The 26,731-nt window shown below is 40.1% G+C and overlaps 1 protein-coding gene across 3 annotated transcripts; it reads right to left on the bottom strand.

Moving 5' to 3' along the window:
- kcnj3a (potassium inwardly rectifying channel subfamily J member 3a) lies at window positions 1-25,967 on the bottom strand. Of its 3 annotated transcripts, XM_049031053.1 has the most exons (4): window positions 25,128-25,967; window positions 24,377-25,040; window positions 23,564-23,780; window positions 1,669-5,007 (listed from the first exon to the last, which is right to left on the bottom strand). In XM_049031053.1, the coding sequence occupies exons 2-4, from the start codon at window positions 24,785-24,787 to the stop codon at window positions 4,409-4,411; spliced, it is 1,227 nt and encodes a 408-aa protein (XP_048887010.1). In that variant the 5' UTR covers window positions 24,788-25,040; window positions 25,128-25,967; the 3' UTR covers window positions 1,669-4,408. The 3 variants fall into 3 exon arrangements, with proteins under 3 accessions (XP_048887018.1, XP_048887010.1, XP_048887001.1); XM_049031061.1 differs by lacking the exon at window positions 1,669-5,007 and adding an exon at window positions 1-369 and having other exon boundaries at window positions 24,377-25,967; XM_049031044.1 differs by having other exon boundaries at window positions 24,377-25,967.
- Between the last annotated feature and the right edge of the window lie 764 nt (window positions 25,968-26,731).

A 26,731-nucleotide genomic window follows, 5' to 3' on the forward strand; every position in this document is an offset into this window, starting at 1 on the left:
TTAAGGCATTATACTCATGTAGCTAAAACAGCTGTTAATGTATACACTTCACAATAAAACAAAACTTAATAACTGTTTCAGTCTGGAGCCAGCGAGGTAGGGCGTAATTTGAAACACAGAGTTATTTACAGCTGCGTCGCAACTGATGTCATTTTCTGGCTCGTAGCTGTATTGATTGCGGGGCTGGCGAGGGAAATGCGACGGAGCCGACAGCTCTCTGGGGTATGCCGCTGGATGCTGGAATGCGAGGAATGGCAATGCATTGCCGGAGGTGTGTGATGAATTCACATGGCTGAACATCTCAGGTAGCTTCCTCTCTTCCGTATCGATTTGCACCTTCCGAAGACCTGCACCAAGGCTGTCTGAAGGCTAAAAAAATTGAAAGAAGAAACCTAGCGATTAAAATATATAGATCTTCTTTTTACTGTTTGAAAAAAAGGCACTGAAATCAAAATTCCCTCACACAACTTGATGACGTCACATTTAGACGAGGTGTTCGAAATGCCAGGAAAAAAACGACGTCTGCGAACAAAAGTGACCAAATCAAGTCTTTAAAGTTTCTGAGAGAACTTACTTCTGGTTTATTTCATATATTCTCTGTATATACATGCACACAACTTGGATAATGAGATCCTGAAGAAATAATATGAACTGTAGCGGATTTTTGAAAGTGTACCTCTTCTAGAATCATTTTTCCTTAAAAAAGTGTGCGATAATGGGGCACTAAGTGCCCTACTGCATCTAGGCCATTAGCTGGACATTCCCCTCCCTCCCCTACAAAAATGGTTGCTTTATATCAACAACTAGAAACTGTAATACTGTACATGTGAACTTTGATATTAGCCTATGTTCCCATGAACACCTGGCAGACGAAACGTGATTGGTGGTTTTTTTCCAGATCTAGACAGTTTCACATCAGACTCTACATGGCCTGGTTTGTGGGTCTTGATTATGTAGCAACTTGGCCTATACGATAAAGTCTGAAAAAAGGGGTCATGACAGGTGGTGTCAATTTGCAGCTCCGAAGTCTGAATGCACCAGCAGTATTGTCCCAGTTCAAAAGGGAATGCTGTTGATCTAAACTGCAGAATGTGTGTGAGCTCTGTGGTGAGCAATGCCACCCAAACCTATGGCCACTTTATTATTCACACCTGGTGGTTAATGTGAAATGCTTTTGGATGTGACTGAATAGAGTGTCAGTCACCATATGCATGAGACCGGCAAAGTCACCATGCATGAAACGTCTGATCTAAGTCATTTTTATACGGTGTGATTGGCCACGCCAGACATGGTGGCTCTCGCATCTCAGAAACAGCTCCTGCGATTTTCACACAGTACAGTGTCTAGAGTTTACAGGGAAATGGAGAGATAAACAAAAAAATTTGCAGTCAGCAGCAGCCTTGTGGGCAAAAAACACCCTGTTAATTAGAGAAGGTCAGAGGAGGATGGCCAGATTCATTAAAACTAATAGGAAGAGCATGACGAAAGTTCAGTGCATCACTGTTATACAGAAGGACATTTCTGAATGCATAACTCGTCATCTCCTGACGTGGTTCTTGAGACCTATCTGGATCTGCTAGTATGTTGGGGTGCTACTAAGTGGCTACTAAGAAACGACAAGAAACACAAAGCATCATACGAGCTTGTTAAAACCAAACCTAAACTCAGTCAAATTGTCAAAGTTTAATACAGGTTAAACAGTACTAATACATACAAGTCCACTTCCTACCTGTGTGGATTGTACAATAAATATATTGTTACATTTCTCATGCCCGAATAACTGTTTAAGATTGGCAGACATTTCCATTTCTGGGAAAGAATTACCCAGTCTTGAGTTCTATAAAACACAGGCCTGCTGTGTCTATAAATTTGAGAAAACAAGCATAGAAATTAAAATCGAACAACAAATGTATTTTGCCCTATGAAGGGAAGGCCGAGGAAACCAAAGCTGGTAATTGGAATACATAAAAAAGGTTTTTATATTAAAATAATGCATCCCATAGTTTATGTTTACAGGAAATGAGAGATTGTGCGTCATCTAAGCTCGCATTCAACCACAGTCATCTGAAAAGCTTTAGAGCAGAAAGCGTTGGTCTGTAGGGACCCCAGGACGCCTCATGGGCTCTGCTTGCCCTCCTCCAGGGACAGGGGACATTCACAGACGGTATTACACAGATTCATCACCGTAATGATGAAGAGAAAGCGGCAGCGTCTCAGGGGAACCCAGCGTCTTTATCTGGATTTACTGTTCTTCACAACAGCAGAAGATGGAGGGATCCGAAGGCTCAATCTCACCATCTTCTTTTGGGGGTTTGGGCATTTTTATAGGTGGAACAGTACAAGACAGCAGCCTACTGCACAGTAACTATTGATGCATTTTGAATCAGGCCTGTCTCCAAGCTACTAGTGTCTAAAATTCTTCAGCAACTAACTTTCAGCTCCATCAAAAAACAACTCTCTGGGTACATAGCTCTCTTACTTTTTAATTAACTTCTCTCTAACAATATATAAGAACATGCCACAGGGAAGTCTGAAGAACCAGAGAGAAGACAGAATGTTTTTGTGAGATGCCACCTATATGGTCGTCAGAGGTCAATGTCAACTGGACAGAGCCTAATAAAAGTTATAATTATATATTTATACATTTATGTATTATAGCTACAGTGTTTGTAGGTCCATTATAAAAATGTTTTTAAATGACCATAGACCACACTAGAAAAGATATTTAATTGATGTAATAAATCAATATTGAATGTTATTTTAAATGATCAATAAGCATATAAAACCAAGTATCTTCCTATCTCAAACCAAGTAGATTTCTGAGAATATAAAAAAATTAGCAAGAGGTTAAATTAGAAATCATTATGAACTCTACGTTTATGAATATACAGTTATCCCGTATAATTTGAAGAAGATAACTGGGCAACGCTTTACATTAACAGCCTCATAATGCATTCATAAAACATTCAGCGCACCTCCATAATGCATTTATAATGCATTCATAGAACATTCATAAGGACCATGTAAAGAGCATCTTATATGTTATACATATACATATACCTATAATGCACTATATTTACCTTCATAATGTAAAAAAATGGCTTGTGATGACCATTATAATGCATCATGAAGGTATTCTTAGTGCATTATAGATGACAGATCCATAATACATAGTAAACATGGCTATAATGTGTTATGCCTTTTTATAAATAGTTACAACATGTTTATAAAACTTTATGAATGCAGTATAAGGCATTATGAAAGTGTCTATAATGCATCATGATGGCTGCTGACTGCTTCAACTAAAGTGTTACCCATGCTCCTTACATTATGAATGTGCCGTTAACTTATGCCATTATGTCCTCGGTGTGTGTGCATGTATATATATATATATATATATATATATATATACACACACACACACACACACACACATACTTGTATATTTAGACCCCCCAATCGAATGAGCTTATTTATGTTTACGCAAATGGCAAATACTCTCTGCCTGTTTTTTTCCCAAAATAAAGCTTGCATTTCATGTAAACCACACATCAGTGACATTCAGTTATCATTCGGCCATTCATTCCTTTTGCCTAAACCATTACAAAGGCCATGTACTTTATTCAAAATAAAAATATTCAGTTTAACATATAAATATCATTTTATCATGTAAATAGCAAAAATACACCTCTGAATGGAGAGTAAAATAAATTGATGTGACATTAGAAAGACTTATCCTTCTTCCCTTCACTGACATGCATTCAAAGTTAACAGTTAGAAATGCTATTTTATGTTAGATCAGGGGTTTTCAACCTTGGGTCTGTGCAAAAACATATCAAGGGGGAAGGAGCGAGAAATATTAATCTTCTTAGCTAACGAGTTCCTAGCTACTTACTTAGTGTGATCACTCATTAGTGGTAGAAGGTCTCTATGTTCGGTCTGTTTTCATCTGGGCTTAAAAAAAGGCTGAAATTCCCTGTGTCGGATTATTAAAAGAAGCCATCTCTGAGTGTCCCAAACTCCTGCTAAAGGGTGGTCACGACCTAAAGAGGGCGAAAACATCCAAGCCTGACTCCCAAGCTTCTCTTGTGAAATTTATTTATCCAGATGGTTCCCGTGAACGGACAGCTGTCTGTAAGTGCCATGCTGCATGGAAATGCTGTTTTACATGCTTAGCTGTGCATGCCAGTAGGTCTTAGCAGCGATACAGCATCCTGACTATCAAAGATCCCATATCTAAGCATGTATATTTACACTCATAAATCTATATACGAAAAGGTTAGATGTATATCTTAAATATAATATGATATTGTCCTTATTAGCTGTGCAGAATAGCAGACGTGGGCGAAATAAAACCGGAGTGGGGCAGTAGTTGTTACATAGCTTGATTTTTTTTTTAAATATATTTTTACGTAAACCTGTCTGAATTCATTTTTCGGAGTTTGGGAGGGAGGTGTCCATCCATGCGCCCACTGCTTCCTCCTCCAGCCAACTTCTGTAGTTTTGGTGGCAGTTCGGCGACCGACTTGCTGATGGGTTCGGCGCCGACCTTGGTGACCTTGGAGCCCCCCTTCTCCTCAGAGACGCCGGGCACGGAGCTGATGCGCTGCAGCTTGATGGGCAGCTCGCCCAGGCTGTAGGTCATCTCCGAGGCGGTGGAGCTCATTCTCAGCAGCTTCCGCGGCAGGCCCTCGCGGCCCGTCATCTTCTGTAGCTTGGCCGGCAGTTTGGCGGCCACCTCCACATCCTCCAGCTTCTCCAAGCAGTCCAGCGAGCTGTCCTTCTCGCCACTGTTGCTCAACGAGGGCGCCATCAGTGGGGAGGAGATGAGCAGGGCCTCCTCCTGCTCCTTAGCGCTGTGGGGCGGCGTCGGCACCTCGAAGGTGCCGTGGAACTGCGAGTAGTCCACCTTGAAGAAGCCTTCCTCCAGAGATATGACCGGAAAGAAACGGTGTCCCCAAAGGACCTCGTCCTCAGTATAAGAAGTCCGTGCCTGACAAGTCATGCCTGCAGAACACAGCAAAACACAACTCTGTGGAAGCAGGAAGTTCACGACTCCAAGTTTAGCGTTACATTAAAAAAATTTCATATCGTAGACTTCATCTCGATGATAAATTCTCAAACTCTGTTGCTCTTTACCTTAGTCGCTTCCGTCTCTGTGGCTGCAGCTAATTCCCTAACTTTACTTTACAATGAAAAAGTAATGGTATTCATTTATTCCGTCTTTTTCTTGGGATAGTTAGGAAAAAGATGTGCTCGTTTTCCTTAATTGCGTTCTGACTAAAACGGGTGCTAAAAGCGGTCAGCCACTTAAGATGCACTCAGTCCTGCATTTTGGGTTGCTAAGTAAAAGAGAAGAACTGAGTCTGTATTTCTGAGGTCCAAATCGTCCCTAGTGAAGGGTTTACCTGCAGGAAGACGGGCAGCCATGGGGAAATAACAAATTGCCTTTCGCATATTCCCATCATAACTCCACTGTTAAAAAGCAAACCAATAACTGCTAAGTCAGTTACACTGTACATTTACTTCATTTGCTGAGATCATCAACCCGGAGTGATGTGAAAATCCAGTACAGCTGTCTCAGTGTAATTATTTATAGAAATTTACTGAGATATGATTAGAATCTTGGGTTCTCTCTTGATACCGTCCTAAATTATATTCTCCAATGAAGTTCACGGTTCAGATCTATGGGATACCCTTTCATTCTAAAGAGGCCTGAATAAACTGTGCTAAACATTTTACCTTTTAAATAGTACCCTTTATGTGGTTAAGGAATTTATGCCTGATCCAACAGTTCAATTTATCAAGGTAAACTGAAATATGTACTGACAACTCACAATATAATACACTACCATACTGCACATTCATTCCTTTCTAGCCATTAATAAAAGTGAAGGAAAAATGTTAGATAATACAAAAAAGAGTAGCAATAGTAATTGTTGTTTTAAGACAGTGCACTTGCAGACTCAATACACTAAACCACAGGTAATTAAATGTGCAATAAATTCAAGAGGAGTTCTCACTGTAAAGAGTATGATAAAAGGCCAGTTGTTAATACCCTGTAAATCCTGGCAACAGCTGATTGTGACCATATGCTAATAACTGAAGTTGTGCCAGTATTGGTCTAAATATATTTTTCAATTATTGAACATTTAACTTAAAGTTTGACTTCATTAGAAGCAGTTATTTCAGCAAAGGTAACTAGATCCAATGATTTTTCTCCCAGCCAAAATACTGAACAACTGGTGCACAAAACTCCTCACAAGTACAGTGGACCTAGCAGCTTTCCGTTCCAGTTTCAAGGAAACTACTTGAGGTGCCATATTAGGCTTAAACCAACAATCTTCCAGTTAGGAATACATGTCCTTAACAAAAATGGCTGTGAATATATGGATGTGCCTATTTTCTTACGAATATATGTCACAGAGCTGGATTTGAGTCTCAAGTCAGGACTCCAGTCATAGCGGCAGGATTTCAAAGCGAGTCTAACAGATGGATGTTTAGGTCTCATTAATGAGAAAACACAGCTTTGGTGGGTCTCTTTGCCATGTAGAGCGCAATTCCAGCAGTGACAAAAAAACCCCACAGCTGATGAACAGATAACCTGCTGGGGTACTGTCGGGGTACTGTCAGAATACTGTCAGGGTACTGTCAGGTGCTCTGTCAAAGTACCAACAGGGTACTGTCGGGGTACTTTCAGAATACTGTCAGGGTACTGTCAGGTGCTCTGTCAAAGTACCAACAGGGTACTGTCAGAATACTGTCAGGGTACTGTCTGGGGCTCTGTAAAAGTACCAACAGGGTACTGTTGGGGTACTGTCAGAATACTGTCAGGTGCTCTGTCAAAGTACCAACAGGGTACTGTCAGAATACTGTCAGGGTACTGTCTGGGGCTCTGTAAAAGTACCAACAGGGTACTGTCAGAATACTGTCAGAATACTGTCAGGTGCTCTGTCAAAGTACCAATAGGGTACTGTCAGAATACTGTCAGGGTACTGTCAGGTGCTCTGTCAAAGTACCAACAGGATACTGTCAGAATACTGTCAGGGTACTGTCTGGGGCTCTGTAAAAGTACCAACAGGGTACTGTCGGGGTACTGTCAGAATACTGTCAGGTGCTCTGTCAAAGTACCAACAGGGTACTGTCAGAATACTGTCATGGTACTGTCAGGTGCTCTGTCAAAGTACCAACAGGGTACTGTCAGAATACTGTCAGGGTACTTTCAGGTGGTCTGTCAAAGTACCAACAGGGTACTGTCAGAATACTGTCAGGGTACTTTCAGGTGGTCTGTCAAAGTACCAACAGGGTACTGTCAGAATACTGTCAGGGTACTGTCTGGGGCTCTGTAAAAGTACCAAAGGGGTACTGTCGGGGTACTGTCAGAACACTGTCAGGGTACTGTCAGGTGCTCTGTCAAAGTACCAACAGGGTACTGTCAGAATACTGTCAGGGTACTGTCTGGGGCTCTGTAAAAGTACCAACAGGGTACTGTTGGGGTACTGTCAGAATACTGTCAGGGTACTGTCAGGGGCTCTGTCAAGGTACCAACAGGGTACTGTCAGAATACTGTCAGGGGCTCTGTCAAGGAACCAACAGGGTATTTTCAGAATACTGTCAGGGTACTGTCAAGGGTTTTATCAAAGTACCAACAGGGTACTGTCAGAATACTGTCAGTGTACTGTCAGGGGCTCTGTTAAGGTACCATCAGGGTACTGTCAGGGGTTTTGTGACGGTACATTACATAGCACATTTACATTCGACACATTTAGCAGACCCTTTTGTCCCAAGCAATGTACAAGTAAGGCAAACAGCACAGTGCAAACATACCGCTGTCAGGGAGTCAACTAGACATATCTGCAGCTAGGGTGAGCTGGAATGCCCAGTGTAAGCAGTATAGGAGCAAGGGATACACAACAACTAACAAAGCAAGAATCTAATAAGGCTATTCAAACCCAGAAGAGTAACACAAGAACATTCAGGGAACGTAACAAGCCATCACATTAGGAGAGAAATTCATGGAACAGATGGGTCTGGAGGCATTTCTATAAGGTGGAGAGGGAGTCTGATGACTGGACATGGCTGGCAGCTCATTCCACCATGGGTGAACCACAGAAAAGAAGCAAGAGTACTGTTGGAGTATTGTCAAGGGTAACATCAGGGGTACTAACTGGGGTACTGTCAGGAGTACTGTTAAGGGTATTGTATGGATACTGCATGGTATACTGTCCGAGTACTCCTGGGGTACAGGCAGGATACTGGCAATGGAACTCCCAGGGTACTAACAGGGGTACTGTCAGGGTAGGCTGTCAGTGGTAATTAAGAATTACTATACTGTCGGGGTTCTGTCAGGGTACTGTAAAGGGTGCTGTTGGAGTTCTTTTGGGGTACTGTACTGTGGGGATACTAACAGGGTACTCTCAGGGGAAGGTTTTAATTTACATATAAAATTCTGCTAATTCAGTTACTTGTTTTTCAGACATTTACTAATGTGTAAAGTCAATTTGGTTGGACAAGTATTTAATGGATGTGCCCTGTGCTGAACTTGTGCAGGGTGTTCCCTGCTTCTTACCTTTTCTAACTTCACAATACAATGCCAACAATGACAAAACATTTAGCTAAATGGCAGATGTGAGAGACTGAATGCTGGCTCCCCTTGGTGAGTTGAATAGATAATTTTTTTTCTCCTTTACTCGTTCATAGTTCCCTCATCCCACGGGAACACACTCAGGTTCCTGGAGAGGACAAAATGCATGGGGGCCAGTGACCGAAAAAAAAGAAGAAGCCATTTGGAGGTAAATGCGGGGGAGTGCGTGTACCAGAATACCATTTACCGGAATGCTGTCTGTTCCACAAGAACAGCAAGGATGCGGCATTTCAGAGACATCACAGCCTTTCGTGGAAAATAAATATGAAGGGAAAATACTTCACACATCATTCACGTTGTTTTTATTGTTATATTAAAAAATACAATTTTTATTATTATTATTTTTGCTGTTGTTGGCATCGACTGTGCAAGATTCTAGTATACTGCCTGCCATGAAACAACACAGAATACTGTATGTTGCACTGTAACCTTTATCTTACACAATGTGAAAGTTTTCTTGCATAATTTCACGAGCTGTTTGTATCCTAAACTGGGGACACGTATCAAGCGACAATAATTTAATTGCTGTAATTTTTGAAAAGGACAAAGGCCTTGCCGGGCAATTCTTTGTTCTGTCAGACTCTTCTTTTTATACCCTGAACCAGAAGGATTAGTGCATTGTTACAATTTTGAAAACTGCCTTTTTTTTTGTTTTATACAACCAGACATGTCGGCCGGTGAACTGCCAACGTGTGAAATTCATGTTCTCACCCGTCTATGTTTCCCAGTACAAGATCATCGGCTGCATAACATTAATTATTTTGATAAGCCTTTCCTCTCCATTTAGGTGAAACTGTCATTGCTTCAGTTTTGCAAATGTCTTCAAATATGTACTTGAGTTTTCCTTTATGTCTTTCAATTGCCAATATTAACCGCACTAAGGGAAAATCAAGCTTTTTAGGCAGATGAACAGAAATGTAATGAAGAGAGTAATGAAATACAAAAATAAATGTGTGCGTTTCGGCTTTATATAATCTGTTATTATTTGAATTATACACAATCTATATATATTTAGGCACACACACATTGAAATTATATAATGCTTTTTTTTTTACAAACAAAATGTCACCACATACTACCGTATAAAATCAAGCAAAGGCTGAAGTTAATGCCGCTGTTTGCCTGATGTTTCTTAAAATAAAGTAAATTACATTAGTTTAAATAGCAGCATACATCAGTTATAGTTAATGCACTTATTTACTTGATGAATCCTAAAAATAAATTGCATTAGATGTTAAGTAGCAGCATACATCGATTATCATCAAGCTCATTTGTAAACACAAAAAACTCATACCGGCAATACCCTGTATTTTATAAAAATACTGCCGCCCACAGCCATTACATTTGCATTTTCGTTTCCATCTATCCATTGTGTGCAGGGTACAAGGACTGGCCAGGTGACCATCTCAGGCAGTGAGCATGTGCAAACCATGGCCAGGATGCCGGTTGAGTATGGCACACATACTCATACATTATAGGCAATTTTGAGTTAATGATGCACCTACATGCAAGTCTTTGAACTGCAGAAGGGAACAGGATACCACTAAGTACACTGCATACAGTAATTGTACATACTAGTAAGTATGTCACATACTGTAAACTACACAATAGTTTCATTGAGTGATTAGGATGATGATGATGATAACTGGCTCCATTGCCATATCATTTAGCGGTACCTGCCTACATAATGAAAAACACAGACCTTTTCATATGGATTTTTTTTTCCCTCGCTGTCATATCTGGCCACCGTGTTAGCGAGAATCTCCCAGCCCCGTGTGAAGCTGAAGCTGAGTTCCCACCACATTTCAACCTCATTATAATGAAATACCTAGACCAGGGGTCTCCAACTCCAGTCCTGGAGAGCTACTATCCAGTAGGTTTTCTATCCTACCCGGCTTCTGATGAGCCACACCTGTTCCTGGTATCTGCCTGAGAGCAGGTGTGACTCAACAGAAGTCAGGTATGATAGAAAACCTACTGGACAGTAGCTCTCCAGGACCGGAGTTGGAGACCCCCGACCTAGAAGTACTCAATTTCTTGTGACCCATTGGCTACTATGCAAAAAAAAAAGTTTGAAGCATGGTTGCATACTTGAAGTGTGTAGCAGGGACAAGAGTGATTATTTTAGTATGTACTTATTAAGTATGTATATTCTTATTTTACTGCTGCTTGTGTTACTTCTTAGACAAACACTGATGCATGCATCGCATGACACTGTCACAAGGGCTGCTAAATATTCAGTGTACCCCCATCATCCTCTGATTTCATTCTGAGGCCAACTCACATTTGATTTGTCAGAAACTGTAGCCAATGGAAAAAGCACAGTAAGCTATCGGCCAAAGCTAGCTTCCATTTTTATTCTACGATTAAATGCAATTTAAGCTTCGATCTTGACATCCCCACTCACTGTCAGTCCTTCCTTTTGGGTGCTTAGCATCAATAAAACTGTGCCAACATCCATTAGTCTAAGTGCAGAGACTGTCCATCGATTAAAACCAGGCGAGTAACATCGATGCCCCAAAATATAACAACAAATTTATACTCTAATGATTCAAATACAAACAACTGAGACACATTTAGTAAAACGAAAAACTTGTACTTGGCACAATTAAACTTACACTCTGATTTGTATTGTAGTCTGTGTGTAATTTTAGCCTCAGCAATAATGATATGAATATTCATGCACACACAGAGGCATGTAACTGAGAGAATTACAATTCAAAAAAGTGACTGAATCCAGACCAGAGTCATGGATGTACTGTAAAAGCACCGCTCTCTTTGCACTGTAAATCTGCCGTCTGCGTTGTCAGTCGGGTTAGACATTGTATAGATGTAGCACTTGCAGTAGCTAGAACTACTTCCCTTCCCTCTTTATCAGTCAACAAATTATTGCACAACTCAATTTCTTCCAGACACCATTCCAAATTTAAAACAAATCATCATCTCTCCTATTTAGACAGATTTTACATCCAAGCTGTCACAGATCTGGATCATGGTGAGACCTTCACAAAAAAATACACAAGCTTCATATATTGCATGTTGATGGGACAGAGCGGCGGGTCACAGAATTGTGGGTGGAATTGGCTGGACTCTTTCTAATCAGCAATGATTACAAAACAGATTTCCATCATAAACCAAAGGGAGAAAAAATGCCAGTCACAAGAATGACGCTCTGAGGCATAAATATTCAAATTTCCAGATGAAGCACTCTGACGACTAGCCACTACAGTTAAATGCCAAGCATTTTAATTTAGTAAAAAAAAATGCAGAAAACACCATCATGTTATGTAAACTATTTATTTTTAGCATTCATTTCAGCCTTTACTGATAAAAACCTTTACTTAAAAAAGGAATATCCCAGTCTCATTAATATAAAGAACTGAAAACAGCATCAAATGGATAAGCCTTATAATAATGCATCACCTAAGTAAAACTGAAATCACTGAAATAATCTTAATCTTGAAAGGGACAATTTGAAAAAATGCAGCGAAATTCAGTATATGAATCTGAACTTAGTACTTATAGTTGATTTTTTTTCTGAAAAATGCAATGCAGTATTCCTATAGTTTGCAATAAAAAAGAATAAAGTTACTTTGCTCTGTATTTGACAATTATGGGCACAATTCGTATATCCACGAGGGATAATCCGTTTCTATGGTGACCATCATCAAGTGTTCGGAGTGGAAAATACCGTTTTGCTCTTTGTGACCCGTTTTTTTCCCTCCACTATTCTCGACAGACAAAACACAACTGCGCTCCGAAAAACATTTCAGATTTATTTATTTTTTGAATAAATTGAGTACTGCGTAAAATAACAAAGTTAACAAAGTTTCAGGAGATTTGCGGAGATGACTTGAGTAAACAGAACAAAGCAAAAAAAAACGAAAACGAACTAATCAGTAATTTGGAAATAATTTAAAATGAAAGGAATTCCTACTCAAATTATAACCGCAAAACTACCCATTCATTACGCCTAAGCGCTTATCTATGGGAATCTGGAGCCTAACTCAGGAAGGACAGGGCATACACACATACATACTGCACATGTGGGGATTTAGGGGAACACAGTTCACCTTACATGGTTTTGGAGTGCAAGAGGAAACCAGAGTGCCCAGAGGAAAAGCCATTCAAACAAGCCAAAACACGTGCAAACTCCACACTGGGACCTGTGAGAGCAGATCAAACCCTACAGCCCTGGAGGTGTGAGCCCACAGTGTCACACACTGAGCCGAAAGCACTCTGTGAGCAGGTGTGAATGCATAAATTACGTGGAATCAAGTGTAGGTCAGGAAGACTGAATTTGTTTTTGCGGAAGATGTTAAGGTATGTCCAAAATATCGGTGGATTTCAAAATAAAAAACCAAATTACCTCAGGGCAAGGGAAAAAATATGTTTAGAACTCATCTACAGAAAAACTATGATAAGCAATGACAGCCGATACCGCAAAAACCCGGCAAATGTTTCTGTATTACTGCCATAGAAAGCAACACTTTTGCATGTCAATAGACCTAGGCAAACATTTCCTGACGACTGTTTATGCATGAGCCCGATAAGCCACACCACCTCGGCGGGACGAAAATAGCAGCGGACATCACAGAGAATCGGGGACTTCAAAGAACAAAATGTTCAAGTGGCAGGCTGTTTAAAACCAAATCGATTAATGTAGGACCATCTAGACAGCGTCAATCAATAGCAACAGTAACGAGAACACTAACAGAGGATCACAGACCTACTCGCTTGGGGATTACCAACAAGTATCAGCGCCCAAGCAGCATCCGGCTTGTGCAAACCATCAAAGACCAATGCAGGCGCCTCTCATTGAGCAAACAAACTCACCATTTCACCAAAACATACAATTTATACAGTAGGGGTACACCGCAAAAGCAGGGGGCACACCACAAAACCCCAGCCACCCCTGATAGTTTGCATTCACTATTGTGTAAAACATGTCTTTTTTTGGCTGCTTTGTGTCCTTGCACAGTGCAGCTATTTTTTATCTGCTTTAGTTCAGTAATAGGTTTCATTAACGAGAATCAGAAGTCATTTCTGAACATTTCTGTGTGCCCTTCCCAGTGCTTTGAGAACGTTCACATCTGACACACGCTGAAAAGCTAATGTGTCTGAAACAGGAATTTCCAAATATAGTCTTGCTGAAATAAAAATGAAATCGTGCTGCGTTGTTTTTTTTTTTTGCCTTTCCAGCACTAAGGGTTTTACCATTTTGTGGGTGTAAATTACTCCCCTTCGCATTTATTCCATGCAAGATTGTGGACTGATGGGAAATGTTATTAACTGATTTTATGTCCGACGCATAGCCTGCGGCTTTGGGCTAAGTTCTCAAAACGGCCTTAATTTTCCCCCCCAAATCAAACCCCGCTCTCTTTGCACAAAAGACAATGTTGAATTAACCATACTGTCTTGCAGGTGGTTCTAAGGCAGGCCTGATAACCTTCAACAATAGCACAAAGCACCCTAGTGTTTAGGAGGAAAACATAAAGACTGTAGTTATAAATTTCCCCTGGTCGACTGCTCTGTACTCCCAGCAGTGTCAAGGCTGACGGCGGTAAAACAACACGGTTGACTTATAAAGTGAAAATATATAATTAGCAGAAAAACCCGTGTTAAGTTTTGAAACGACAACAACAGCAAAACTGTCTCGTGTATTTTTACCACCGCACTGGATTAACTTTCAGTTGTTTCCTTTAATTTTGACATAATGAGTTTCCCTATAAAATTTACATTGTGGCCGTAAGTTACTAATAATCCCAAACGCAAAGACACTCAAGGGAAACTAATTTTCCCACTAAAAACGCTTTGACAAACCCTGTGTTTATTAAGCTCTCATCAGTAAAATAGATATTAAATTTTACAATGCCTTTTGTGTTTTTTTCTGAGATGATTCTGCGGAGGAGACTACAATTTATTCATCTCCAGCTGAAAAAAAAATCCGGAATAAATGTCAATTACATGGAGATGTTCCTTTGTGGATTATGGAACAAAAGTCCCATGTTTCTAAGTTATATTTGTCTCACTGTAGACACCTGAAGAGTGTGCAGTTTCAAAAAGCCATGTTCTGATATGAGTAACATGGTAGCAATTTGGAAGAATAATGAATTAGCTTAAGCTAATGTCAGATCATGGTAATAGAGAGCTATGCTATTAAGAGGCTGACTATTTACAATTGCAGACACTATGTCAAGATAGTCTTCCATGACAGGTTTTTACATGGTAGTAGGTGGCTCCTCGAATTAACTGAACCAATAAGGTTCAGTTAAAAAATCTTCAAGCAAAAAACACACTCAGAAGTGGAATCACAGGAGCCAAGTGCCAGTAGCCTTGATTCTACCCAGCAAGCCTAATTTCCATCCATCCATCCATTTTCCAAACCGCTTATCCTACTGGGTTGCGGGGGGTCCGGAGCCTATCCTGGAAGCAATGGGCAGGGAACAACCCAGGATGGGGGGCAGCCCATCACAAGCAATCCTATTTTAATATAATAAATTCAATCAGTGCCAATTGGGCTTCATTTACTGAGGAGACAGTTGCCACTCGGCTACTGGTCAATCACCGTGACAACACAAAATCACAGTGTTCCATCTCCATAGCACTTTGGCTTTCAGGCAAATGGCGGATAAACTTTGCTAGAAATTGATGTAACCGAAGTCCTTTTGGAACAGTATTCGGATTGGTGGCAAGCCTTCATGATACAGAAAGCAGAACCATGTGACACGGGGATTTACTAGATCAGATGTTTATTTTGGGATTTGCCTCGTTGGGGACCGCAGGGAAATTGATGAAGTGGACGACACAAGATTTTCTGGAAAATTTTAAACCAAGGAGAAAAGAACACCATATATATGTTTGTAGCTTGTCTGCCTCTCTGCTCTGAGTTAAGAGCATGCAAAGCAAAACAGAAAACTTAAATCACTGGCAAATAAATAGCCTTAGTCACCTGACTGCTGGCCATACCTACCGCTTTTTCACCCTGATATAATTTAGATATACAATACTTATGTTAATCATGGTATTAGACTATTACAGTTCTGGAAAATACATAAATAGCCTCTTTATATAACACAGCCCAGAGTGCCTCTTTGATGGCTGAGAAACTAGGCGGTGTGATCATTTGTCACAATAATAATCTATAAGATAAAACTAGATGTCTATTATAGTGGTGAACCCACAGCTAATGTATATCACAAGAAACAACTGTGTTGTCATAACAACTGCAGCTTGATATCTAAACACATAAAATGCAATAAAATACTGGAAGAAATACCAAAAAAAGACTGACTAATCACTGACTAATCACTGAGACAAACACAAGAGGCTTATACGTGACAGTAGGATAATTTTGTGTTATAGGTGCTAACTAACTGTTGACCAGTTATCAAGACAAAGTATCTTTCTCATGCTGACTTAAACTGGTGTGTTACACAGAAATTAAAACATAGTGTTTGTATATTACTGTACTTACCCATGCACAATTTAAAAAAAACTAAATGTAGCATTTACATACAATGGTTAAAGTGTATGTAATTACACGCTTGTCTATATGAGAATATTATAAAAGAACAGAGAATTGCTTTAAAGGAATGTCTCCTTCAGTGCAGTAGCTAATCAGCAGGTGACAGAGTAGGGACATAAAGGAAGCTCAGTGTCAGTGGAGTAGCCAATCAGGTGACAGTGTGAAGTTACTTAAAGAGAACAGCAGTGTGCAAATGCATCTCTTGGCAAACAACATCTTTCGGCACCTCTGCTAGACAGCTTAGCTCAAAACTGTGCAAAGCTCTCTGCACCTGTGCACTATGATGATGGGGGGCGGGGGGGGGGCAGGCAAGCGGACAGTCACATCATGCCCCATCTTTTAACACCCAGCTGATACTCTTGATTGCAAAGTTGTTAAGCACACTCAGGGGTAAACAGCTGATTGTTGCTTTAGAAAAAGAAAAAAAAAACTCTTTCGATATAACACCTCAAGAAAGGTTATTGTTTTGTGTGCCGCAGCAAATGGCCACAGAAATGATGCAAGTGGTGCTAAAGTGGGCTTAGGTTCAGTGCCGTTTCCAAAGGCACCTAACTGAAGTTTTATTCAATAAAAACACCCAGCTGTATAAAATGTGCTGCAGTAAATCCATGCAAAATATAAAAAAGCTCTGGATATGTTTGCAAATGTTTGCAAAACATTAATGCCTTTGTTTGTTTACAAAAACACAAACAAAAGCATTAAATGGGTGGCAAATTTTCGACCTGTTTGCCCACTCAGTAGCCAAGCCGCGGATGAACCACAAGCAGCATTAAATTCTGCTTATTGGCAGTGGATGTCCACTAACCTCTGGGCATTTCTCTCAGAGGCCTGGCAGTCGCTCAGACTCCAGCACTGTCCTCCTGCCAGCCCAAGGGTGATGTACCTTTAATTAGAGGCACCCGCATTCACCTGAGTCCCAGATTTCCACAGACAAACCTACAGTAAAGTCTCAAACCACATGTTTGAGTTCTCAGAGCACAGTGTGGGGAGGTCATGCATAACGGAGCGGCGGATGTGTGAGGTATCAATTACAGACGCCCGTGTGGTTTTCCACACAGGGCAGAGCCAGACACACGCCATAGTAGTTTAGCAGGAGGCTGCAACCCTTGTGTGTCCATGCTGATTTGGCGGAAAGAATAAACAACTGTGAAAAAAATTACCACTGGAAAAATATTGGAAAAAATTAACTATATTGACAGAATGTCTTGCGATAACTTTTTTCACAAGCAGAAGTAGAAACAAGTCAGGGTGGTTTCTGCCTCCCCCCTGCCCCCCCATGATAAATGTATATATACATAAACATACAATTATTATGGCAAAATGCTATGAAAATTCAGTAATGTTATGCAGTAATGCTGTTCAAATAATCAAAGAACTTCTGGAAACTTTAAAAGTGGCAATAAGTCTGAGATACATTGAAAGGCCATAGCAGTCTAACAATATGATTAAAATATAGTTAAAGTCTTTCACTCAAAATTAGTTTATTGAGGCTTGATGTTGTTAAGCTAACAGCCTTTTAGAATCAGAGTGATTCTCATATCTATAAAAAGCCCGTGATGATGTATAAAACTAAGAATTAGATCACAACTGTCTATTGCACATGCAGAAAAATTATATTTCAGAATTGGCTTTATTAAGGAAGTTATCCCATGTATGATAAAACAGCAGTTTTAAATGCAGGACAGCTAATTGTAATTTTAAAACTTAGTGTGTAATTAAATAGGCCAAATACAAAACCAAAATGAATGTAATTCAGATACGGAAACCATGGGAATACAGAATCTTAATTTTTCAGATTAAGATTAAGATTAAGATTAGGATTTTCCATTACAGTTTTTGGCATACGGGACATAATTCTCCCAACAAACAGCTCGTCTCCAAGTGTGTTTTCTGCACGATTCAGCAAACAGTTTGTATGCATTTTGAAAAGCCGTAAGTTGTTTTGAGAGGAGGGAGCTCTCCAGCCACAAAAGTGAGGATAACTGCATCAGGAAAATCCCAAAACATACTGCGTGATGTCATTAGATGTGGCTCATCTCTTTTTAAAGATCAGATCAGAGAGACGATAAGCCTTCTGTTTTCTATTTACCACTTCATGTAGGTAACAGATTTCCCATCCAATGCGTACCATAAATAGGAGATGTGCATATTGTACCAGCACAATGGCCCAGATCTTCACCATGTATTCACCAATTTACGGCAGTAACAGGTTCCTCGGTCTCTATGTACTATGAAAAGCTGACTGTTCTTATAAATATTAACACAATGGTAACAACTTCTCCGTGTACATGAATCAGAAAGGTGAGATAAAATCACAAATACTCATTTCCTTGCACATATAAATAGCAGAAGTACCTTACTACAGACTGACATTATATATAACACCTCAAAACAGAAAGTCCCACCACAATATATTTTCATACATAAAAATATATAAGACAACCCATCCAGGGTGCCTGCTGCCTAAAACCTGCTGAGTCTTGACACAGGCTCTAGGCTAGTCCTCTCCTAGATAAACATTATGGATGGATGGATATAATTATCCAAAAATTGCTTCTCAGTCTTCTGATTGCATGGTGGAAATTTTGTGACAGCATCCTAATAGACTGCAAACATAGAATGAATGCAGCCTTTGTAAAACTCACATAAACTTAATGATCAATAAATCACTTCAACTTTCGGCGGGTATTTATGAAGAGTCTTTTTACTGACACAAACCAACACACCTTACGCACGTGTTCCTGAAAGAGTCACAGGAGATTATGGATACCGATCCAGGTCACATGCAGCGTTGTTGCGATTCTTAAACAAACACCACACATGCAGAAGAGGATGAGTGCGGTTTGATGGAAAAGGTTCTTCCATGACACTGACCAGTCGATTTCCTGCAAGTCGATCAGCACTGCAGCCAAAATGCTTTTATCTCAGAAAATACTGTTGAAAGAGCACATATAAAACGGCCTGAGAAAAAGCATCAGATGAAATCCAAATGTATAGTATGCCCACTACAAATGACAAGGTACAAAATAATAAGACTCGGTCAGGGTTTAGGCATTTAAGAGCTGATCAGAGGCTTCCAACATGCTAAGGGTGGGCATGACAGAGAAATAGAGAGACGCAAGAAACATCTAGAAACCTTGTGCCTGTTTCTCAGGCAAATTGCTACGGTTTTTCTTCTGAGAGAAGAATCTGCTTTGAAACTGAACTCATTTTAGTCAATTTCTCCTGGATTTATAAAAAGAAAACACTCCCTGTTACTTTGAGGGAGAGGCTGGGTGAAGCAGGGATTTAAGTAAGAAATTATATGTTAGTTGTACATAATTGGTATGGGGATTTAGACCGTATATTCTAACGAGACCAGAGTTATTTCACGTGGAAAATGAGCAAGAAAACAATTACAATTTACCATCAGCCATTCAGCAATCCTGCCCGAATATTGTGCTCCTAAAATTTCACAGTTGGTGGGGGTTTATCACACTGTTTATCTTCTGGTCCATGGTTGCCCAGAGAAGGGTTTTAAAAATACATGCAACTGCAGAGCGAATAAAGAGTCATCGGTTACGATGCACATTCTGTCATTCTGTCATCAGATGGAAGGAGCACCATCACACACTCACGTCTTGATGTACAATATAACAGAACTTTTATAGCTGCTAATTGAAAATATTGTTCTACCATAGCATGCATTATTGTTTTCCTGTGTTATAAGCTAACACTGCTTACTGCATACATTCACTTATTGCATATGGTACACGGATGTTCAATGAAGGTGCATGAAATGATAATTATATCCATCTTCCAAAGTCCATACATTATAAGGCTACGGAGCACCACTCTCCGTCACTGCAAAGCGCAAACACAATAGACAGTTTAGAGGTGACTGTTCAGCAAATCAGCTGACGTTGGACTGCTGGAGTCTCCATACATGCACACAAAGCAGGGGGTGAGATTTAAGGCACCCACTCCGCAAATGTGAGATAGCAGTGTTACTTATTCATCTACCATACCTCCAATAGGAAGCACGTTCATCTTTAAATCAAGCAATAAATGTTTTTTTTTTACTTCAGGGGAACTGTCACAATACTTAATCTTCGTTATTAATCAAAGCAAAGGGAACAGCAATATGCACAGTATTCAAATCCTTGAAGCGCTTTCTATTCATAGGCCAATGAGTGACCCTTTAGGTATTTCCATGCTTAAATGCAATTCAAATTTAATCCTGAAGTTCAGCATTGTGCTGGGAAAATGAGGTCTTGTATTCAAAACAAGCCTGTTTTAGGCCATTCCCAGAGGTGTTGCTGAAGGAGATTACGACCTGACAGGCGTGAAGCACATTTCCTCTGTACAGTTCAAAGAGAATGAAGTGCACTGCATGGACCAAAGATGGGTTCAATTTAATTTCACACGTGTTACATAATGATTTTTTTTTTCTTCCTCTCGTCGCAGTGACCATCCAAGAAACATAAAGCACCTTGTAGCCAAATAGATTGTTCTCCTACAGGCAAATTTTTCATGCGCAGGAAAAAAAGGCCCTTGAATTTTTGTGTACCATGGACATAAATATAAAAACCATCAAGAGCGGAATTTATCAAACAGTCGATATAGATTCACCATTACCGGCTTCTGAAATGACTTTCTCAGATTCTTTCTCAAGAGGAATGTATCACTTTTGAAAGATATAATGGCAAATTTTAAAATATCGTTAATGAAAGGAGTGTGATCAAGCCTTGTGCATTGTTTGCAGTTTAAATACTCAGCTACACACCTTTCTGTAAATAACACATCAACGCCAGCCATGTTTATATACAGTATGTGTGTATATTCCAACCCGACTCCACACTTGAATCAATGCCTTCTGTGCCAAATTAGCAGTAAATGCGTGCTTGTCTAACTAGGATGATTACTTTCTTAAAATCTGCTTACAAATGAACAAAAATAACATGCTGACTAAACCAATATAAAAAATGAAAAAAATGAATACTACTTCAGATTTGACCATTTATTTTCCTTCTTTACAGGAACAAAAAATTTGAGCAAGTTGCCTTCGTTATTTTGCTAAGAGAGTGGGATATTTTGGTATGCTTTCCAGCAATATAATTAGTATATCTAACAAACATTTGTAATATATTTTTATAATGACCTCACAAACTGTTTGGCATTTATATTCTATAATATATTCATTTATTTGAAATAAGGTGCCAAAAATACTTAATACAGACCTCAGAAAAACACTTTTCACATACAGTATTTCGTTAATGTGTTTTAAACACGCCCTACATGATGATTTTGGAGTGCCCTCTTTGATAACCTTGAATGTACGTTCTCCAAGACTTTCCTGCTTAAACATTTAAATGGTCACATTACTTTGACCCTCTCATCTCTACCAAATAACTTTCAAACTGACTATCTAGTTGGTATTTTCACAGGAAACCTACTCACCATCCCGCACCACACAGATTTGCAAAAGTAATTTGTGAATGTAAAAGGTTATTCATTTCCTGCGCTCAAATATCCTGTCTCTTCCTCCTGACCTTCTGCTCTTACCACAGTTGCTGTTCTGCACTTCATAATTCCCTTCCAGTTGGCTGGACCACAGCAATCTATGCTGAAATATTCTTCTACCTCGCTTACGGCGCAGGCATCAATCTCCAAATCACCAGCCTCCACTAGCTGTCAGTCGCAACGCAGATGAAGTTTAGAGCGTCAATTCTGTCCTCGACAGCATCACCTGTCTGTCACATTTCCTCATTGGGGCATTTAGTGGCTCCTGAATTCCTGCGTCACCCTTCCAAAGTTTAATTCTTTTTCACCCTGCCTCAATAATCATGAAAAATAAACTTCCAGGCTGTCATTCTTCAGAAACTAGTTTCTTTACTGTAAACTATACACTAACGTCACATCTGCACCTAGACAAGCATCCATCCTTACCATGCTAGTTCCTCTTCCTCCCCTGAACACTTGACACACCCTTTACTCATCAACTGGATCAACTAAGTTCAGAATAAAAACACCTGGTTTAAGAGATCTCCTTGTGAAGCATTGAGTGTTTCACCAAAATGAGCGTTTGTGCCATGATTGACATTATATGCACGACCTTTCTTTGTTCTCTGCCTAGTATTTTGGATTTGGTTACTTGCCCTGTAGTCTGTTATTGACCTCAGCCTGTGTCTTTGCATTACATTCTGGATTTGTTTGCCTTTGTTTGCTTCAGCCTGGTTTTCAACCATTTGCCTGTCTCTGGATCATGGCCCTGGAATGAACTCCAATCATCTCCCTGTCCAGTCATTACATTACAGAATATAGATCACACCTCCATTCTAAGTACTTGATAACCACTGTTCTGCTTTAATTACAGCAGTTAACCATCGAGAACTGAACTTTACTTTTCTAACTTCTTTGCTCATTAAAGGAAAATACAAATATCTGAGGCATGTACCAGTTTAAAAAAAAATCAGTGACAAATATAACTCTTTATAAGAGGGAGTGCACACATATTATTTTATAATGTGCTCCTGTGCTTAAACTTATTTCATTCCAGGCCCAAAGATGAATTGGTGGTTGTAAAATGCTATTTTGTGGGAGCCTGGTTCTATACAATAAATCGTTGAATGAAACTGCATTTCTTATATTATTGTTTATGTATAAAAGCAGATGCGAAGCAAAAAATCATTACTTAAACAGAGTGACAAAAAGACTATTTCAAAAACAGTTACGGAGTTGACCTCATCGACACTAGAGCTCATTAGGAGAAGTGACCAACAACACCATCCCAACTTGAGGAGCGTCTATATGCTCAAACGGTTCAAAATAGAACAAAAGCTTCACATATATCATATTCAGACTCTGGTTACTATGCATATTCAACAGAACATTCTTCTGGGCAACGGTCCATCCATCCCTCCATCCATGCCTGCACCTACTACTGAGGACACCGAGGTCAAGTCCTCCGTATTTTATTTTCAACTCCAATAACCACGATCGATTACGAGGCCTGCCTAGGATGGGTTAAAACTTTTGACCCGTGTATTTTAAAAATCTTGAGCTATGGCCCTGCCTCTATCCGTCTATTTTCTGTAGCCGCTTGACCTTTTCTGGGTCGCCGGGGTCCGGAACCCGTCCCAGAAGCCAAGGGCACAAGGCAGGGAACACCGCAGGATGGAGCACCAGCCTATCGATGCAAACCTTCCTGGCATCTAATGTCATTTTATCCATATTAAACATATAGTGTTTTATAAAAAGTGAAGGTTGCTTCATTTGAACTTCTGTAAGTATTTGACAGGGCTTCTGTCTATATATGTATACACATTGCATCACAGAAATTTGATGGCTCTCATCGCATTCATGAACTTTTCATAAAGAAAAATCAAATAATGGAGTTACGTAGGACTCACCAGTGGTCTCCACTATCCCCTCAAGTATGACAACGATCTCAAACTGCTCGGTCTGCATGGATCGCGCGGACAGCTCGTAGAAGGGGCTCCGGCTGTCGATCACGTGACAGATAGTGAGCGGAGACACGAGGAAGAGCTGATCCGCCCCGGTTCGGAAGCCCACGTCCAGCTCCAGCTGATCCAGGGGCAGAAACTCGCCCTCCGGCGTCTGCCGAGACTAAATAAAGCATGCAGTGGGGTGAGGGAGAGACGACAGACAGCCGGCCTGACCTCTTCAATTACAGGAGCCGCGCTGCACCGTTTCGTCCGCAATCACAACCATCAATCACAGAAAACAAAGAATCCATTTCTGTTTACCCAAAACCACAGAAGCATTCGTATAACAGGCTTAACAATTTTACAAGTAGGCCTAATAATTTATAATAATTTGCTTTGGACAAAAGGCTAATTACTTAGGCTACATACATGATTTATATGGACTGTAACCGAAAAAGACTTGGCAGATGGTATACATAATGAGTAAATGTTACCTTCAGGTTTTAATTACAGTTCGATAATTACTAATGAATCAGAACTAATCACATATAACTTTTTAACATTGATTTATTAAAACAACTTATGTGCAATATTTAAGATGATTAATTATTCATTTACAGCTGTGTTTTAACAACTTTAATAGGCTAAGCAAATAAAATAGTCTTAGCAAATTAAGAAAACTTACCTTAACGATTACAGCTTTAATTACAGATACATCTTGAACATACATTCTTTAGAGAAAAACAGAGTTTGCTGACAGTGAGGAGCAGCACTTACTTTGAGCAATTTGCAGCGGATCTGTGCCGAGACCATATGGCTATTCCGCAGGTTACCGACCCTAAACATGAGGGTCAGTTTCCCGTCTCGCATTGAAATAGACGCGTGTTCACTGAACATGAGCGTCTCTGCCCTCTTCTTGGGCTGAGACATCTTTATGAACATACATCCTATTAAAAATGCATCTACTATAGATCCAAGAATGGACTGGAAAAGAAACAGGATTATTCCCTCCGGACATTTGTCTGTAATGTACCTATAGCCATAACCTATAGTGGCTTCAGTCTCGATGAAGAATAAAAATGCCGAGGGAAAGTTATACACATTGGCAACGCACGGCGTATACTTGTCATCGTGAGCCCTATTTAAATCTCCTCTAATGTATGCTATGACCCACCACATCGAGGCCATAAAAAGCCATGCCACCGTGTAAGTAAGGATGAAAATGAATAAATTCCAGCGCCATTTCAGATCTACCAAAGTGGTGAATAAGTCTGAAAGATATCTGCTGGTTTCACCGCCCAGGTTTCCATGCTGGACATTGCATCGTCCGTTCTTGTCCACGAAGCGCTGTCTTTTTTTCTTCTTCTCTGGCACCGGCTGACTGAATCCAGAGCCACTGGATGAAGTGGTCACTACCTGATAATCGTCCCCAAATTTCTTTCTAAGTGCAGACATAATACGACAACAACAGTTAAAGAGATTCTCCTTCAATGTTCCCGTCTTTTCCCAATTTACTTTTTTCTGTTACCTGCTGCAGTTTTTTCTTCCGTGACGTTTCCCTGCGAAGCGCTTCTTCAGCGCTCTCTCGATATCCAAAATAATGCAACTATAAAGTACAGCTTTATTGCAGCCAGTTAAAAAAAAAAACTACGATTCCTCTTAACTATCGAGGAATTCCAGTCTGGTCAAAATCAGAATAGCATGCATGCGCATAGATGTTGCAGCACTAAAATAAATATGCCAATGCCATGTGTCAAACGTTTTGTTTGAAAACGTTAGATTTAGGAGGGGATCCGCAGTTTCAAGCTTCAAGCTGCATGTTGTGTGTTGCGCTGAAAATTACTCATCGGCTCTTTCCAAGCCCGGAAACATGCAGGTCGCTTCGTCTCATCTGGAAGTCCGCACCTCAAGTCCGAAGTTAGAAATGGCTCCGGGGCTTCATTCAAGCCTCTCTCCCTCAAACGAGACGGCATAAGATCACGCCGTTTACCAACGACATGAAAACGGTTTTCATAAAACAGTTCAGTATATCTGCCATGAGGGATCAGATTTTACGCGACCCATCGGTCCCCAAACCTTCGCTTTCCTTCCCCCGTTATGAATAGAAGACATTAAGTACTGAAGTGGAGATTGGACGGGAGGGTGTCGGGTCTGGATCTGCTGTCCAGTTTGGCCAACTTCCCTCGCCTTTTTGAGAGCAGTTGCCGTTTGCGCCTTCGTTTCTTTGTTATATGTGAATCATCGGCAAGCTCCGTTTTCAGGTGAGGGAGGAGCGCAGAAGGCGGCTCCGCTTTTCCTTTGCTTTTCCTATACGGCTTCTGCGCACTGCTGAGATGCCTTACAACGCCTACCCTAACTGTACCTACAAGCTCCTTTTTTCCGCGTCTGAAAGGGGGTGCGATGCGCATTTACAAAAATAAATAAATAAATAAATAAAGCAATTATCTAAGGACAGCCTATACCAATGGATAAATACTTATAGAAAATTCAGTTTAATCGACCCATCTAGGATTTAATGCAGAGCAATGACACAATCGTCATTGATGATGTAAATAAAAACACGAATGAAGATCATTGTTTTTCATCGTGCGACAAACACTGAAAGAGTCGTTTTGAATATACTTCAAATAATTCTCAAAGTAGCCATATATAGTACAGATATTGTGCTGTATTGTCTAACATTCAGGGTTCTTTTATGTTATTTCTGTAAGTTTTATCTCAGGGGTTGTATTAACTACTCGCGCTTTTTAAAATATGCAATTAGTTTTGCAGCCTTTAGCATTTATCTCTGCACTTTTTAGACAAGAAAACAAGCAACTCTGGTGCAAACAGCAAGCAGAAAAAAGGCTATAGACATTAAGCATTAAAAAGGATATGGCATTAACGAATCTTCCAATAGCCTGCATTTCCTAGCTAGTATTTAATTCCTTATAGGCTGTGGACAAATGCTGTGCTCTTTTTACCAGACGTTATGATTATGTTGGAACAGTCGTTGATGGTAAGATTCTGGCTAATTGTTATACGGCGCGGTATGGTGCAGGCGGGGAAAAGGGTGACAATTCACTAGCGGCTCCAAGACAGAAGGGGTTTACTAAAGAAACTGAGCACACAGAGTAAAACTACAAAACAAAA

The sequence above is a fragment of the Brienomyrus brachyistius genome, chromosome 1, assembly GCF_023856365.1.
Source record: "Brienomyrus brachyistius isolate T26 chromosome 1, BBRACH_0.4, whole genome shotgun sequence".
NCBI classification, from domain to species: Eukaryota; Metazoa; Chordata; class Actinopteri; order Osteoglossiformes; family Mormyridae; genus Brienomyrus; species Brienomyrus brachyistius.

Excerpts from the sequence above, each read along its gene's own strand:
- kcnj3a (XM_049031044.1), bottom strand. The coding sequence starts at position 25,054 with ATGTCTGCACTTAGAAAGAAATTTGGGGACGATTATCAGGTAGTGACC. Across the intron at positions 23,781-24,376 it reads TCCGCTGCAAATTGCTCAAA|TCTCGGCAGACGCCGGAGGG; the intron begins GTAAGTGCTGCT and ends TGCTTTATTTAG. Across the intron at positions 5,008-23,563 it reads GGGGATAGTGGAGACCACTG|GCATGACTTGTCAGGCACGG; the intron begins GTGAGTCCTACG and ends TGTGTTCTGCAG.